The sequence below is a fragment of the Mobula hypostoma genome, chromosome 2 (genome assembly GCF_963921235.1).
Source record: "Mobula hypostoma chromosome 2, sMobHyp1.1, whole genome shotgun sequence".
Classification (NCBI taxonomy): domain Eukaryota; kingdom Metazoa; phylum Chordata; class Chondrichthyes; order Myliobatiformes; family Myliobatidae; genus Mobula; species Mobula hypostoma.
Genome location: NC_086098.1, coordinates 142,349,641 through 142,367,158, shown reverse-complemented (window position 1 = coordinate 142,367,158; position 17,518 = coordinate 142,349,641). Strand labels below are relative to the sequence as shown.

At 40.5% G+C, this 17,518-nt stretch overlaps 1 protein-coding gene across 2 annotated transcripts in view; it reads left to right on the top strand.

The window, feature by feature from the left end:
- The window catches only part of crybg1a (crystallin beta-gamma domain containing 1a), a 252,149-nt gene that overhangs the window by 210,754 nt on the left and 23,877 nt on the right, over positions 1-17,518 (top strand). For both annotated transcript variants that reach the window (XM_063040819.1, XM_063040821.1), the window contains 3 exons: positions 780-906; positions 2,303-2,448; positions 16,335-16,461. In XM_063040819.1, coding sequence (XP_062896889.1) covers positions 780-906; positions 2,303-2,448; positions 16,335-16,461 — 400 coding nt within the window. The remainder of the gene's footprint in view (positions 1-779; positions 907-2,302; positions 2,449-16,334; positions 16,462-17,518) is intronic.

Here is a 17,518-nt window from a genome sequence, read left to right as displayed (position 1 = left end):
GAGAAAATGTACAAGGATGTTGTTGCAACTCAAGGACCTGAGTTTTAGGGAAAGATTGAATAAGTTAGGACTCTATTCCCTGGAACGTAGAAGATTGAGTGAGATTTGATAGAGCTATACAAAATGATGACGGGTATAGATAGAGTAAGTGCAAGCAGGCTTTTTACACTGAGGTTGGGTGACAGTGCAACTGGAGGTCATGGATTAAGGGTGAAAGGTAAAGTGCTTCAGGGGAACATGAGGGGGAGCTTCTTCACTCAGAGGGTGGAGAGGGAGTGGAGTGAGCTGACAGTGCATGTGGTGGATATGGGGTCAATTTGAACACTTAAGAGAAGTTTGGGTTGGTGCATGGATGGGAGAGGTACAGAGGGCTACGGTCCGGGTGCAGGTTGCCAGGACTAGGCAGATTAATGATTTGCCACAGACTAGATGGGCTGAAGGACCTATTTCTGTGCTGTAGTGTTCTGTGATAATATTTTGTAGTGGAACACATTGCAAAGGCAAATCCTTAAATGTCTGCAGATTTTGATGTGAGCACATAGAGCAAAAGTAATAGGCATGTCAAGCTCAGAAATGCAACAGGCACTCACCCTTTTTTGTGCGTTATTAGCATTCTAATTGGCAGGTATTTTATGGCATGCTTTACAAGATTGTCAATTGTATTTCTGAATTTTGCATTTGACAGGGACACTTACTTCACTTAATAAATAACTATTTTTGTGCTACTTGTTGACACATGAATGACTTGACTTTTGTCCCGTGTTTACAAACTCTCCTAGTTGGGTTGGTTATGAGAAACCAGGGTTTCGAGGTCATCAGTATGCACTTGAGGAAGGACAGTACAGAGCATGGAATGAATGGGGAGGCTACAACAGACACCTACAGTCTTTGCGGTTTATCCATGTTGTGAGTACTCCTTGTTTGAATGTATATAATTGCAAATGAACAGAACTTGTGACCTTAAATAAAATATACTTGCAATTGTTTGCTTTCTTTATACCAACCTGCAGTCACCTCCCCCACCAAAAAGTATCCCAGAAAATGACTTGTGGAAGAAGAATGTCCCTTGTCTGTGCCTCGTCCTGAGAAGAGTATGAGTGCTGATGTCTAGTTCAGTTGTACCTGGAGGAAGGTGACCCATGAAGTAAAGAACTTGTTGATAATGAGCAGCAATTACATCCTTTTATATAGAGCACCTTAATTGTAATGAAAGTGTCCAGAGGTGCTTCACTGGAGCTTTATCAAAGGAAATATATTGAAGCCATGCAGATAGTTTGACAGATAACCAAAATCGTTCAGGGATAGGTGCTGAAGAGTATCTTGAAAGTTGGGAGTGAGGTAAAGAGAGAATTTCTTAACCTAGGGCTTGGATAGTTGAAGACATGACTATGTATAGTTCCATCAGTTAAATTCAAAGATGTACAGCTGTTTATAGTCTATAAAGCTACGATTACATCACGCTTGCAGTATTGCGTTCAATTCTGGCTGCCTCATTATCAGAATGATGAGAAGGTTTCCGAGAGGGTGCCTAGGAGATTTAGCAAGATGCTACCTGGATTAGGGAGCACGTTTGTCTTTTACTGAAAGGTTGAGTGAGCTGGGGCTTTTTATTTGGAGCAAAGGAGGATGAGGGTTGACTTGATAGAGGTGTATAAGATGATAAGAGGCAGTGACAGAGTAGAGAGCCAGCATTTTTTTCCTAGGGTAGAAATGGCTAATTCGAGAGGGCATAACTTAAGGTGATTAGAGGAGAGTATGGGGGCAGGGTGGACTTCAGAGGTAGGTTGGTGGTAGAGGTTGATAAAATAGGGACTTTTAAGAAACTCTTAGGTGGGCGCATGGATGAAAGAAAAAGAGAGTTCTGCAGGAGAATTTAGTGTAAGTCAAAATGTCAACACAGTATCTTAGGCTGAAGGGCTTATATTGTGCTGTACTGTTCTGTGTTGTAAAAGTCAGTGGAGTTCAAGCATCTCAAATGACTGAGGCTGGCAGAAGTTACAGAAAAAGGCAGCACTGTGGATATTTAAAAATAAGTGTGATGATAATAAAATTGATGCATTGCTCAATCACAAGCCATGGTCAACAGGCACACAGAAGGATTTAGAATGTTCTGATATTATTCACTATAATCAGCCAAATAAACAATGAACTTGCCATATTCAAGGTTGTTGTCCATTTTTCTTGCCCACTTTGCAAAATCTGTGGTTTTTAAAATCTTATTTTTATGATTTATTGTTCATATTGGAGGTAGTATTCTCTATCGGGTTAAATCCTGTTTTTTTTCCCCTCATTTAATACATAGGACTTGTCAAATCCAGCCATGATAATGTACAGTGACACAAACTTTTCTGAAAAAAGTGCAAGCATTGAAGTACTAGGGCCTGTCCCCGTCTTGGAAGAGACTGACTACGGATTGAGGACAATGTCCATAAATGTTCTCAGTGGAACGTAAGTCTAACTTAAGCACACTAAAACAAATAGCCAAAAGTTCAGTTTTTCTCCTGCAATTAAAACAAAATGAGTATTTGAAGAATTCAGTCAATACAGCTCAGTAATTTCACTCCAATGATGGTTTCGGCAACTTAGTATTATTAACCTATAGGTGATTGCCACTTTGAGAAGGCAATCCTGTCAATATCAGAATCAGAATCAGGTTTATCATCACCGCATGTGACGTGAAATTTGTTAACTTAGCAGCAGCAGTTCACTGCAATACATAATATAGAAGAGAAAAAAAACATAAAAATAATAATAATAATAAACAAGTAAATTAATTGCAGTATACGTATATTGAATAGATTAAAAATCGTGCAAAATAACAGAAATACTGTATATTAAAAAGAAAGTGAGGTAGTGTCCAAGGGTTCAATGTCCATTTAGGAATTGGATGGCAGAGGGGAAGAAGCTGTTCCTGAATCGCTGAGTGTGTGCCTTCAGGCTTCTGTACCACCTACCTGATGGTAACAGTGAGAAAAGGGCATGCCCTGGGTGCTGGAGGTCCTTAATAATTCAACGCTGCCTTTCTGAGACACCGCTCCTTGAAAATGTCCTGGGTACTTTGTAGGCTAGTACCCAAGATGGAGCTGACTAGATTTACAACGCTCTGCAGCTTCTTTTGGTCCTGTGCAGTAGCCCCGCCATACCAGACAGTGATGCAGCCTGTCAGAATGCTCTCCACGGTACATCTGTAGAAGTTTTTGAGTGTATTTGTTGACATGCCAAATCTCTTCAAACTCCTAGTAAAGTATAACCACTGTCTTGCCTTCTTTATAACTATATCATTATACTAACAGAGTATACTGTAATGTAGTACAGTACATTTTGAACATGCTTCATTTGCTATAATGAATTTGGGGTTGGTTTGAGATTTGAAGTTGTGAAAGATGTCCATGTAAATATGTACATTACCAGAAATAAAGTAGGTACTGGTCCCATTGTCCTTGAATTTGACTGAAATACATAGGATTGGATCATTGTTTCATCAGCACAAATGTACGTTATCAGTAATCAATTAAGTGTTCAAACTTTTGGATCTCGCTTTTGGATTTGGATTTGGAGTGCATTATTTTATATTCCAGTGTGAGCTTTATTGACCAAGAGATGAGGGGGAAAATTCTCTTGGGAAGAATTCAGTGTTCTGCAGTTGTTGGGCGATGGTCTATTTCTAAATGGCATTCTTGACTTTTGTCATGGTGCTGTGAGACAAATTTTGACCCCTGACATCTTTCTTTTTTTTAAATTTTATTTTTATTTGGATAAGGAATTCACAATTATCATGTACTTTTTTCACACATATAACCTTTTCCATTTTTTTATATGTATAAAACTACAATTATTTATACATTCTTAACTACACATTGAGATGATATAAAAGGAAAATAAACATTTAAATAGATAATTATGTACTGTGGTAAATCTAACCTATTAGGCTAAGTAATGAAATTAGTTGTTAAGAAAAATGGTAATAATAGTTTCCATACAACCCTTCTGGACCATTTCCACTGGTCCAAAATGTTGCATACAAGCCTATATACCAACCATTGTAGGTGTTTATATCCCAATTTGTTCCTGCTAGTTCCTGCCCGCAGACATAATTATCCACTCCCTACGTACTTATTTACTTAATTTTTTCATTTTTTTTATCCCTTTCCCAAATCTTTCCCTTTACTTGTGTTAATTCTCTATTTTCCAAAAAAAAACAAACATTTAGACTAGGGGTGCTTATGTTAGCAATATTACTGTGTTGATGAGAAGAGCAATATAAATCATTAGGAGAGTCATCTAAAGTCTGCTCGCATTGGGGTTATATATTCAATCCATTTATTCCAGATTTGATAAAATGTTTCTTTTTGAGTTCTCAGGGAGTAAGTCAACTTTTCCATTTTAAATATTTCCAAGATAATTTCGTACCAATCTTCTAATGTAGGTGGTATTGGATTTAGCCATTTTCTAGTGATTGATTTCTTACTTGCCGCTAAGAGGGCCTGCAGCAACTTTATATCTTCCTTCTGTTCAAGGAACAATACATGCCCCAAATAGAGCGTCTCAAAGTTCAGAGGTATCTGGGACCTAAATACCTTAACTAATGTTCTATGAATACCTTCCCAAAATAAACTTAATTTAGGGCAATCCCAGAAAATATGAAAATGATTTGCCTCCTTGGAGCCGCACCTTCTCCAACACATCACATTTGTATCTTTATATTTTTCCTGATATGGGGTCTTGAAGTATCTTATAATGTTTTTCCAACAATGTTCTCTCCAAGTCAAAGAATTAGTCGAGGACCATTGAAAGCTACAGATTTTCCCCCAAGCCTCCTCTGAAAGTACCAACCCCTCTTCTTTCTCCCACTTCTCTTTAATATACAGTGTATTTACATTTTTAGCATGGGAGAGTGCATTATATAGGCGAGAAACTGATTTACTAGGTATTGAACTGCAAGCCGAATTCAGAATCTTGAAAAATTCTAATTCTACTGTTGATAGGTCTGTATATCTACAACTCTGGTTAACATAGTTTCGTATTTGAAGGTACCTAAAAAAGTCATTATGTTCTAGGCCATGTTTGTCCTGCAGGATTTGGAAACTTTGTAATACTCTTTTATCTATAAATGAGAGGTAGGTTGTAAGACCTTTCTTTATCCATAGCTCAAATCTTTTATCTCCTCTGTTGGGAAGGAATTCGGTATCATATGCACACCATCTAAAGAGTTTTAACATGCTATTAATTCCACATGAATTAACCACCTTCTGCCATACTTTTAATGTAAGATTTATCCAAGCATTATTAAATTTTTCCAACTGGGCCATCAATCCTTTGTCAGCTATTGAGGCCTGAAGAGGAAAACTGTCAACTAATCCAAATTCTATTTCCTTCCATCTAGCCTTATATTCCCTATTACACCAATATAACAGAGGGGTTATCTGTGAGGCATAAAAATAATTTCTCAGGCAAGGAAGAACCATACCTCCTCCTTCCTTCCCTAACTGTAAGGTGTTATATCGAATTCTAGGTTTCCTTCCTTGCCAAATGAAGCGGGAAATCCATTTGTCCCATTCCCTGAATTGATTATCATCCACCTCCACTAGTAAAGTACGGAAAAGATATAATAACCGAGGAAGAATATTCATTTTTATAGTATTTATCCTTGAATTTAAACTTAAAAAGGGGATAAGATTCCATCTATGCATATCTGCTTTTATCTCTGAGATTAATGGCCCATAATTTACCTGTGACAGTGTTGAAAGATCCTTCGGCAGTGTTATTCCTAAATATTTTAATGATTTAGCTTCCCACTTAAGATCATATGTATCCTGCAATTTTTTGGATGGTGTATAATTTAGGGACATAACCTGCGTTTTCTTTACATTTATTTTATAACCTGATATTTTTCCAAAGTCATCCAACAGTGTAAACAATCCTATAAATGATTTTTCTGGTTCACTCAGATAGACCAAAACATCATCTGCGAATAACGCCACTTTCTGTTCAATCCCTGCCACCTTGATACCTTTTACGATTTCGCTCTGTCTTATTAGTTGGGCAAGTGGTTCAATATATAGCGCAAAAAGTAGAGGAGAAATTGGGCATCCCTGTCTAGTGCCTCTCTCTAAAATGAAGGAGTCAGAGAGGTCCCCATTTATCTTAATTCGGGCTGTAGGGCTGTCATATAGAGTCTGAATTACTTTAATAAACCTTTCTTGAAAGCCGAATCTTCCTAACACTCTGTATAGGAATGCCCAACTAACCGAATCAAAAGCTTTCTCCGCGTCCAATCCTACTACCATTGTCTCTGTCTCGTTCTTATTAACCTGTTCTAATATGTGCAGAGTTCTCCTTATGTTGTCCTGTGTTTGTCTTTGTTGAATAAATCCAGTCTGGTCTAAATGGATTAGGCCAGGTAAAAGCTTTTCCAATCTGCGCGCTAATATAGATGTAAATAGTTTGTAATCTAAATTAAGAACACTAATTGGCCGATAATTGCCACATTCTAGTTTATCTTTACCCTCTTTAGGAATAACTGAAATAATCGCTTCTCTCCAGGAAGGTGGAGTTTCTCCTCTCTGCAAGATCCAATTAAAGGTCTTAAGTAGTAATGGGGCTAACTGTGTCTTCAGGGACTTGTACCACTCTGAGGTAAACCCATCAGAACCCGGGGACTTTCCAGCCTTTAACCTAGAGATGGCCACGTTCAGTTCTTTGACAGTTACTGGTTCTAATAAACTTTCATTTTGTAAATCTGTAAGTTTAGGTAGATCTAAAAAATTCAATACACTGTCTATATAGGGCTCACTGGGGGCCCGGGGTTGGGAGTACAGCTCTCGATAATATGTTTCAAAACTCTCTTGAATTTTCCCTATTGTACTCTCCACAAGCTTTGTCTTTGGATTCTTTATTTTATGAATTGTATTGTCTGCTTGTTGTTTTCGTAATTTATATGCTAATAATCTAGCTGATTTACCTCCTGCTTCATAATTCTTTTGTCTCAGGTAAAGAAAATTTCTTTGAGTTTCCAACGTATAAATATCATCAATTTCACTTTGCAATTTCCTAATTTCCTGTTTTCGATTTGAATTACTTTTGTTGCTATCTCCAACTTGAAGTTGTTTTAATCTTGAAGGTCTGCTAATTTTTGTGCATTGATTTTTTTCATGTGAGTAGTAATGGAAATAATTTTCCCTCTCAGTACAGCTTTCAATGTATCCCATAAAATCACTGGTGATGTTTCTCCCGTGTCATTAAGGTCTAGATATTCTTTGATTTCTCCCCTTAATCTCTCCATTACTTTCGGGTTATTGAGTATATGTGAGTTTAGCCTCCATAGTGTTTTCCTCATTTTCCTTTCCAGGATTAGAGACATAGAGACTGGGCTATGATCCGACAGATCAATTGTTGCAATATTACAGTTTTTTATCCTGAGTCTATCTGTATTAAAGATAAAGAAATAGTCTATCCTTGAATAGGCTGAATGAGGGAAAGAGTAATATGTATAATCTTTACTAGTAGGGTGTAATTCCCTCCAGACATTTATAATTCCCAACTCCTCCATCAATGAATTCACTTTCCGAGTCAGAGGTTTATTCTGAGTAACTATTCTTGAAGAATCTAATATAGGATTTAATCTAATATTAAAATCCCCTCCACAAATTACTACCCCTCGAGAACTGACCATTAGGTCAAAAATGTGTCTATAAAATGACCATTCACTACCTGGAGGAGCATAAACATTCAGCAATGTTATTTCTGTACCTTCTATTCTTCCTGTGATTTTTACAAACCGTCCTTCTTTGTCTCTAGTCTCTGAAATATGTTCATAATTAAGAGTACTTGATATTAAAGTAGCTACCCCTCTTTTGTGACTCAGTTTATATGATGAATAAAATACATGCTTAAAGCCCATTCTTTTTAATTTTCCATGTTCAGATTGGCTCATATGTGTTTCCTGGAGGAAAGCTATTTGTGCCCTCTCTTTTTCAATTTAGACATAATCTTATTTCTTTTAATTGGATTCAAAACCCCATTAACATTATAGGAAATTATTTTTACCAATTCAGTTTGCATTTTTCTCTAGTAGAAAAAAAGCACTCTCCTTTTCTAACCAAACAGTTAGCAATCCCTTCTCAACAGTAAACCAAGACATATAACCACACCCTAGACATTTCTGAACGTATAACATTTGAAAATTTTTCCCGACTTCCCACAGTGAGGCCTGAGCACCGACCCGCCTCAGTTCAGAGGGATAACCTCTATCTTCACCCTGTGTTAGAGGGCCCTCAGCAGTTTGAATAATCATAGAGAATTTTCTCCTATTTATGTCTCGACCATATTGCTATCATTCAAGTTATTCCGCCTAGTTTATTTTCAGTTACCAGTTTTCATTTTACTTTTAAGTCCGATTTACTCTTTTCAGTCATTTCTCTTAATTAATCTGTATTCTCTGTACATTCGTGTCTGAATATTTGCAGCTTTTCCTTGTAGTTTGACACTCTGGTTCGAGTGGAGCGTCCTCGCCCCACTAACTGCCACGACTTCTGCCGAATCCTCTCCAGTAGCGACTCCGGTTGGGTGATAACTTTAATAGGTAGTCCCCGGTCCGCCAGGTCCAACGTTGCCTCCTCCACCGTAGCGTAAGTTTTTGTCCCTTCGTCGTAAAAGACTCTCAGCCGAGCTGGATACAGGGTCTGGAATCTGATGTTGTTTTCTTTCAGGACTCTCCGTGTTTCCGTATATTCCTTCCGTCTGGCAAGAATCCCCGGTGCATAGTCGTGGTCTAAACTGATTTTGCAGTTGTTCCACATGAAACCTTTCTTTTGCCATGCTCTTTTAAGCACCTCTTCCTTCGTTCTGTAACTGAGAAATCTGATCAGAATCGATCTGGGCTGGGCGCCTGCCGGAGGCTGTGGTGCCAACGCGCGGTGAGCCCTTTCTATCTGTAGGTCTTTTGCGGCCGGTATATCAAGGTTCTCTCTAAGCAGCTTCTCCGCGAAGGGAATCATCAATCCGGGTTTACCTTCGGTTCCTTCGGGAACTCCGTAGATCCTCACATTTTCCCTTCTCGAGTGGCCTTCTTGATCTATTAGTTTCCACTGGAGCTGGTCTTGTAGCTTCAGCATTTCTGCTATCACTTCCTCGGTGTTTTGTAGCTTCTCTTCAATTCCAACAATCCTCGCTTCGGCTTCATCTATCCGCGAGTTAGTTTTTACTATTTCTCCTTTAATATCTGTTATCTTGTCGGAACTCGCGAATCTCTCCGAGAATCAAAGACAGAGTCACCGATTCCCCCTCATTATCTCCGTCCTGGCTTGCCGTGGGGGAGCTAGGCCCGTCGCCTTGCTGCATCTCTTTATGTTTATCAGCCTTCGAAGCGGACTTTTTATTCTTGTTCTTAGACATCATCCTTGCCCTTTTTATTAATATAGTTATGCAATATTAAGTATTTGTCTAAATTCAATTTTGGGGCAGTTTACCTTCTTTTTTGTCGAGAGACCTTTTCCTTACGCCACCATTCCCTTGATGACCCGGAAGTCAGCCACCCCTGACATCTTTCAGTGAACTAGAGTTACCCAGCCTTTTGCTGTGACCTCATTGGTTGCCTTTGGACAAAATTAGAATACCATAACACATTGTAGGAAGATAGATCTTCAGATTAAATGTTGAAGATGTTCTTTAACATGAAGTGCTTTTTCTCCCCTGCAGATGGAAAGTCGAAAGAATAATAAAGCTTACGTGTGAAAGGGGGAGGTGTGTTGTGGACACTTGTAAGGACAAAGCAGGGTCTTGTCACCCTACAACTACTTAGCATGTTACCATGATTGTTCTTGGCAAATTTTTCTACAAAAATGGTTTGCCATTGTCTTCTTCTTGGCAGGGTCTTTACAAGGCAGGCAACCCCAACCATACTCCTCAGAGATTGTCTGCCTAACATCAGCGGCCATGTAACCAGGACTTGTGATATGCCTCTGCTGCTCTTACGACCATTCACCACCTGCACCCATGGCTTCATGCAACCCTGATCAGGGCACTAAGCAGGTGCTACACCTTCTCCAGGGGTGACCTGCAGGCTAGTGGAGGGAAGGAGCACCTTACACCTCCTTTGGTAGAGACGTATCTTCACTATGTCACCCTCCCAAGCAATATTAGTAACATTAATATAACTTATGAATAAATAGTTAAGAAAATCTGCTCATTTGGCACCATTAAAGTTCTGAACGCATTAAGTTATTACTTTTACTGTAATAAATATCTTAGAAACATTTTGAAGGGCAGAGATTGCTGATACTTGGTAGACTATATGCATCGTGCTTGCTTGAGGTCTTGATCTTCCAGCTTTCTTTTCCTTGGAAGACCAGAAGCCGTGTGAATTTCTTTATGGATATTTATCTTTACTGAGAGGGGTCGATGAAGCCAAGGTGAAATTTGCATTTCCCAGGACCTCACTTTTAATCTCAGGGGGACGATTGTTCTGTTTACCCCCTCCTCTCTCCTCCTCTTCTTGAATCCTACTGATAGTAGCAATGGCAGATTTCACAAAGTCGTAGAGAAATACAGCACGTTTTAATTAACCTTGCACGGTTGGGTGTTTCTAGTCATTGAGTGTTATGTATGCAATAGTGTTTGTTGATGGGCGGTGCACTGGAAAGACTAGCCGAGCTGCTGTCAGAGTCCTGGCTCAATCCTCGGCCCAGGATTGCACATTTTCCCTGTGACACTCTGTTTTCTCTCTGGATGCTGCAGTTTCTTCTCACAACATGTGTGGGCTTTTGGGTAAATTGTTCCTAGAATGCAGGGGAGCAGTACAGTCTGGGTGGGGAGAGAAAGAGATGGGATTAATAGAGGATTAGTGGGAGTAGGTGACTGATGATTGTCGTAGACTCAGTAACCAAAGTGCCTGTTTCTCTGCTGTATTTAGACCCTTAGATACAGGAGCAGAATTAGGCCATTTGGCCCATCAAGTCTGCTCCACCATTTCATCATGGCCGCTCCATTTTCCCTCTCAGCCCCAATCTACTGCCTTCCCCCACCCCCAAATCCCTTCATGTCCTGACCAATCAGGAATCTATCAATCTCTGCCTTAAATAAATGTATATAAAGGCTTAGCCTCCACAGCTGCCTGTTACAAAGAATTGCACAGATTCACCGCTCTCTGGCTTAAGAAATTCCTCCTCATCTCTGTTCTAAAAGGGTGCCCCTCTATTCTGAGGCTGTGTCCTCTGGTTTTGGACTCTCCCACCATAGGAAACATCCTCTCACGTCCATTCTATCAAGGCCTTTCACCATTCGATAGGTTTCAATTAAGTCACCCCTCATTCTTCTGAATTCCAGTGAATACAAGCCCAGAGTCATCAAATGCTCTTCATATGACAAGCCTTTCAATCCTGGAATCATTTTCGTGAACCTCCTTTGAACCCTCTCCAGTTTCAGCATATCCTTTCTAAGCTAAAGGGCCCAAAACTGCTCACAGTACTCCAAGCGAGGCCTCAACGGTGCTTTATAAATTCTCAATGATACATCCTTACTTTTATATTCTAGTCCTTCTGGAATGAATGCTAACATTGCATTTGCCTTCCTCACCACAGACTCACCCTGCAAATTAACCTTTAGGGAACCCTGCACATTTTTTATCTACTTCTCTGACTGTATGAATGCTCTGAAGTTCATAAGAGATATTAATCCAGTCACGAGAAATCCTATTTGAGTTGTTTCCTGTATGGTTCCATATTGCTCTTGCCTGTATAATTTGAGGTGATATTATTCACTTTTTCCTTCCACACTGGACTGATATCCTGATAGCACATAACAGTATTGTAAGTGTGTCCTCCCCCTGGCTCCACTCCTCCTTCCCTTTCTCCCATGGTCCACTCCCCTCTCCTATCAGATTCCTTCTTCTCCAGCCCTTCATCTTTCCTACCCACCTGGCTACACCTACCACCTTCTACCTGTCCTCCTTCCCCTCCCCCCACCTTTTTATTCTGGTGCCTTCCCCCTTCCTTTCCAGTCCTGAAGGGGGGTTTTGACCCGAAACTTCTGCTGTTTATTCATTTCCATTGACACTGCCCAACCTGCTGAGTTCCTCATGCATTTTGTGTGTGTTGCTTTGCAAAGGTGTAAGCACCACAGAACAATACCTCAAGGAAAAGGCATCCTTACATTAGGCAGAGATAGTAAATGAATCCTTGACAATGTCACCGTTAAAAGAGTAAATTAGATTCCTAGCTTAGTGAGTCACAACCCAATTAATGTTGATTTGCGCTCTTCCTGTGAGTCAGAAATCAACATATTTCTTTGTACTTTTGTTTTCCTGATTTTTGGCTCATAATTAAGACTGGCAGTTTGTACTTTTTTATGTGCCTTTAATGGTGAGAAGGAAAAATCAATCTGCAATTTACCTGTGTGTAGAAATCTTCTGGTGACTTGCTGTAAAATAGATCTAGCAGGAGAGTCGCTTGTACTCGAGTACTATGGACTGGGGTTGGATCAAGGAGTTTGCAGTCTTCAGTCATCTCGTGGATAAGTTACAACTCACACGTTGTTCTCGATCCTTTGTTGCATGATAAGGTGGAGAAAAGGAGGCAAGTAATTGGTTTGTTTTTGTCGCATGCACAGCAAAAAGCTTTTATTTGCATGCCATCCAGACAGATACACTGAGGTAGTACAGAAGCAAAAAAAATAAACAGCAGTATTAACAGTGAGCATGAAACTACTGGCATACCTACACTCAGTGCCCACTGTATTGGGTATATCTGTTCACCAGCTTGTTAATGCAAATATCTAATCAGCCAATCCTGTGGCAGCAACTCAATGCATAGAAGCATGCTGGCATGATCACGAGGTTCAGTTATTGTTCAGACCAAATATCAGAATGGGGATGAAATGTGATCTAAGTGGAATGATTGTTGGTGCCAGATGGGGTGGTTTGAGTACTTTAGAACCTGCGGACCTCCTGAGATTTTCACACACCACGGTCTGTCGAATTTACAGAGAATGAAGCAAAAATCAAACAAAAAAAAAACATCCAATGAGTAGCAGTTCTGTAGGTGCAAATGCCTTGTCAATGAGAGCGCAGAGGAGACTGGTCAGACTTGTTCAAGCTGACAGGAAGTCGACAGTAACTCAATTAACCACAGGTTACAACAGTAGGGTGCAAAAGAGCATCTCTGAATGCACAATTCGTTGAACCTCAAAGTGGATGGGCTACCACAGCAGAAGACCATGAACATACACTCGGTGGACATTTTATTCGATGCTGGAGGCATCTCATAAAGTGGCCACGGAGTGTACGTCCTTCATTGTAACGTCTGTCCCTGGTTACCTGGTCTGGCCCATGCGAGATTGCAAAATCACCGAAGTGTTAACTTTTAATTGTCCTTTGAAATAACCCAGCAAGCTGTTCTGTTTAAGGACCAATTGGAAATCAACAATAAATTCTGAACTTATCGGTGACATCCACATGCCATATCTGAATATCCTTTGTTAAAAGTGAAGAAATCTCTGCAATTTAAAAAAAAATGTTTTAAAAAGGAAATAGTTAACTGGAGGAAGGGTTGTAAGCTTACAATGTAAGACCATAGATAACAACCAGAGATTGGTTTAAATTCATAGAAGTTGGCAGTGGAGACATGGAATCTGCAAGGTTAGTCACAAGCTACAGTACTATGCAAACGTCTGAGGCACGTACAGTGCCTATTAAAACTATTTACTCCCCCCCACAGAAGTTTTCATGTTTTATTGTTTTACAACGTTGAATCACAGGGGATTTAATTTGGCTTTTTTGACACTGATCAACAGAAGAAGACTCTTTCGTGGCAACGTGACAACAGATCTCTACAAAGTGATCTAAATTAATTACAAATATAAAACACAAGATAATTGATTGCGTAAGTGTTCATCCCCTTCAAGTCAGTATTTAGTTGATGCACCTTTGGCAGCAATTACAGCCTTGAGTCAGTGTGGATAGGTCTCTATCAGCATTGCACATCTGGACACTGCAAAGTTTCCCCATTCTCTTTACAGAACTGTTCAAGCTCTTTCAGATTGTATGGGGATCATGAGTGAACAGCCCTTTTCAAGTCCAGCCACAGATTCCCAATTGGATCGAGGTCTGGACTCTAACGCAGCCACTCCAGGACATTAATTTTGTTGTTTTTAAGCCATTCCTGTGCAGCTTTGGCTTTATGCTTGGGGTCATTGTCTTGCTGGAAAACACATCTTCTCCCAAGTTGCAGTTCTCTTGCAAACTGCATCAGGTTTTCCTCCAGGATTTCCCAGTATTTTGCTGCATTCATTTTACCCTCCACCTTCACAAGCCTTTCAGGGCCCGCTGCAGTGAAGCATCACAATGTGATGCAGTCACCATCATGCTTCATGGTAGAGATGGTGTCTTTCCGATGATGTATGTAAGCCAAAGATAGAATTTAGTCTGATGGCCAAAAAATTCAATTTTAGTTTCATCAGACCATAGAGCCTTCTTCCAGCTGACTTCAGAATCCCCCACATGCCTTCTGGTAAACTCTAGCCAAGGTTTCATGTGAGTGTTTTTCAACAGTGGCTTTCTCTTTGCCACTCTCCCTTAAAACTGCAACTGGTGAAGCACCCAGGCAACAGTTGCTGTATGCGCACTCTCTGAAGCTTTTGTAACTCCTCCAGAGCTGTCATGGGTCTCTTGGTGGCCTCCCTCACTAGTCCCCTTCTTGCACAGTCTCTCAGTTTTTGAGGTCAGCCTGCTCTAGGCAGATTTACGGCTGTGCCATATTCTTTCCATTTCTTGATGATCGACTTCACTGTACTCCAAGGGATATTCAGTGACTTGAAAATGTTCTTGTCTCCGTCTCCTGATTTATGTTTTTCAATAACCTTTTCTCAGAGTTGCTTGAAGTGCTTCTTTGTCTTCATGGTGTCGTTTTTGCCAGGATACTGACTCATCAGCAGCTGGACCTTCCAGATACAGGTGTATTTTTACTACCATCAATTGAAACACCTTGACTGCACACAGGTCTCCAAAAACTGATCTCCATTTAACTAATTATGTGACTTCTAAAACCAATTGCTACACCCGTGATGATTTGGGGTCTCATATTAAAGGGGATGAATACTTATGCAATCAATTACTTTGTGCTTTATATTTGTAATTAATTTAGATCAGTTTGTGGAGATGTTCTTTCACTTTGACACAAAAGAGTCTTTTTCTGTTGATCAGCGTCAAAAAAAAACCCAAATTCAATCCACTGTGATTCAATGTTGTAAAACAATAAAACATAAAAACTTCCAGGGGGTGGGGGAAATACTTTTTATAGCTAGTGTGTCTAAGACTTTTGCACAGTACTGTAGTTATTTTATGTGTTGCACTGTACTGCTGCCACAGAAAAAAAACAAATGTCATGACATCTGTGAGTGATGATCTTGTCATGTCACTCATCTGAGTGCTACTGGTACCATGTAACCCAGTACTACCTGTCGCATGGTCGGGTGGTCGGCGACTAAACCGGCTCCCCCACCAGGTTTGCTTGGTGAGGAGGGTGGCTAGACACCCTGCAGGACGAAAGACAAGACCTGTCAAAGGGCGGATGAACCCTCTCGTAGGGTCAACGGCCGTCTAGCAAACACGTGCCGTGAAGTGCGGAAAGGGCATCCCTTGCTTCGGAGCTTGGTCTGGCCATCCACTGCAACAGAACTTCCCACAATGCCGCTGGATCCGGGAGGGGATGTCGAGAGGGGTGGGTCTGGACCTGTGCAACTCCCAACTCACCTAAAATCCATTCACCCACACGCTGTTCCTTTCTGAGGAGTGGGGTAGTTACCCTACTAACTGACTGAAAGGAACCATCATCATCCTATGGGATGGATAGCCAGAGAGAGAATGATGATAAACCTGATTCTGATAGGTATCTCTAATGTGTGCCTGGTGCCTCAGGGATGGGTGTGTCTATACCTGCGTCACCACCCGGCACTCCTTCTCTGCCATCTGTCCCACAGCCACTCCTGTGGTGCCCCACCCTCACGTTTCCCGGCATCCTTTGCTCCCACCAGATTTACAAACTCATTCTCCACTCTACATTGACTACGGTGTAAAAGTAATAGGCTCCCTAGCTACATATCTCCCTAGCAATACGGTGCCTAAGACTTTTGCACAGTATTGTATGAAATTAGCCTGGGTTTAAAAGTCCTCAGGTCCCAATATACAAGCCTCAGCTGGCTGTTGAAACCCATCGTTCTTTCCGTGCTGCTTTTTTATTTCAGCAGTGAACTCCTAGGAGTCACACTCAACGGTTCCACTTTAATACAACTCTATTTATAAAGCTCAGTAGAAGTAACCAGTCTGTTCTCTGTTTAATTTGCAGCTGGGTTGCATACGAGAATTCTGATTTCACAGGAGAACAGTACATTCTTGAAAAGGGGCTATACACTACCTTCGAAGACTGGGGAGCAAGAAATTGTACCATCGCTTCAGTTCAGCCTGTTGTAGTGGTGGGTATTTGAGTTAATCTCTTGCTTATTTAAGTTTGATCCAGGAATTGAACAGACCGTGATAATAACTTAAAGGTATTCTAATCCAGGCTGTGACATTGAGGTGCGATGTGTTTTAGAGGAACCATACCTCATATTCCACCTTGATATTCTCCAGCTTCACAGAAAAGGAACCCTTCGGGGCCCAGGATCCTTATGAGGCAGTAACCATAATATGATAGAATTCACCCTGCAGTTTGAGGAGAAGAAAAAATCAGGTGTATTGGAATTACTGTTGCATATAGGTAACTGCAGAGGTATGAGAGAGGAGCTGGCCCAATTCATTGGAAGGGAACACTAGCAGGGATGATGGCAGATTAGCAATGACTGCAGTTCCAGGGAATAATTCGGAAGAGGTTCTATCAGTTCATCCAAAAGAAGAAGCATTCTAAAGGGAAGGTGAAGTAACCATAGCTGACAAGCAAAAGAGAGGGCATACAATGTAGCAAAAATTTGTGGGAAGCTAGAGGATTGGGAGGTTTTTATATAGCCAAAAAAAAGGCAACTAAAAAAGCAATAAAGAGAGAAAAGATGAAATATAAAGTTAAGCCAGCCAATAATATAAAAGAGGATACGAAAAGTTTTTTTTTAGATATTATGAAGAATAAAGGAAAGGTAAGAGTGGACATCGGACCGCTCAAAAATGTTGCTAGAGACGGTAATGGAGAACAAGTAAATGGCAGATGAACTGAATAAATATTTTGTATCAGTCTTTGCTGTGGAAGACACCAACATCTTGCCAGAAATCCGAAAGTGTCAGGGCAGAAGTAAGTGTAGTTGCTTTCACTATGAAGAAGGTGCTCAGGAAGCTGAAAGGTCTGAAAGTAGATAAGTCATCTGGACCCTCCACCCAGGGTTCTAAAAACTCTGAAGAGAGTGTGGAGGCATTTGTAGTGATCTTTCAAGAATCGCTAGATTCTGGAATGGTTCCTGAGGGCTGTTATTCAACCCTTTAAGAAGGGGTGAGGCAAAAGACAGGGAATTATAGGTCACTTTGCCTGACTTCAGTGGTTGGCAA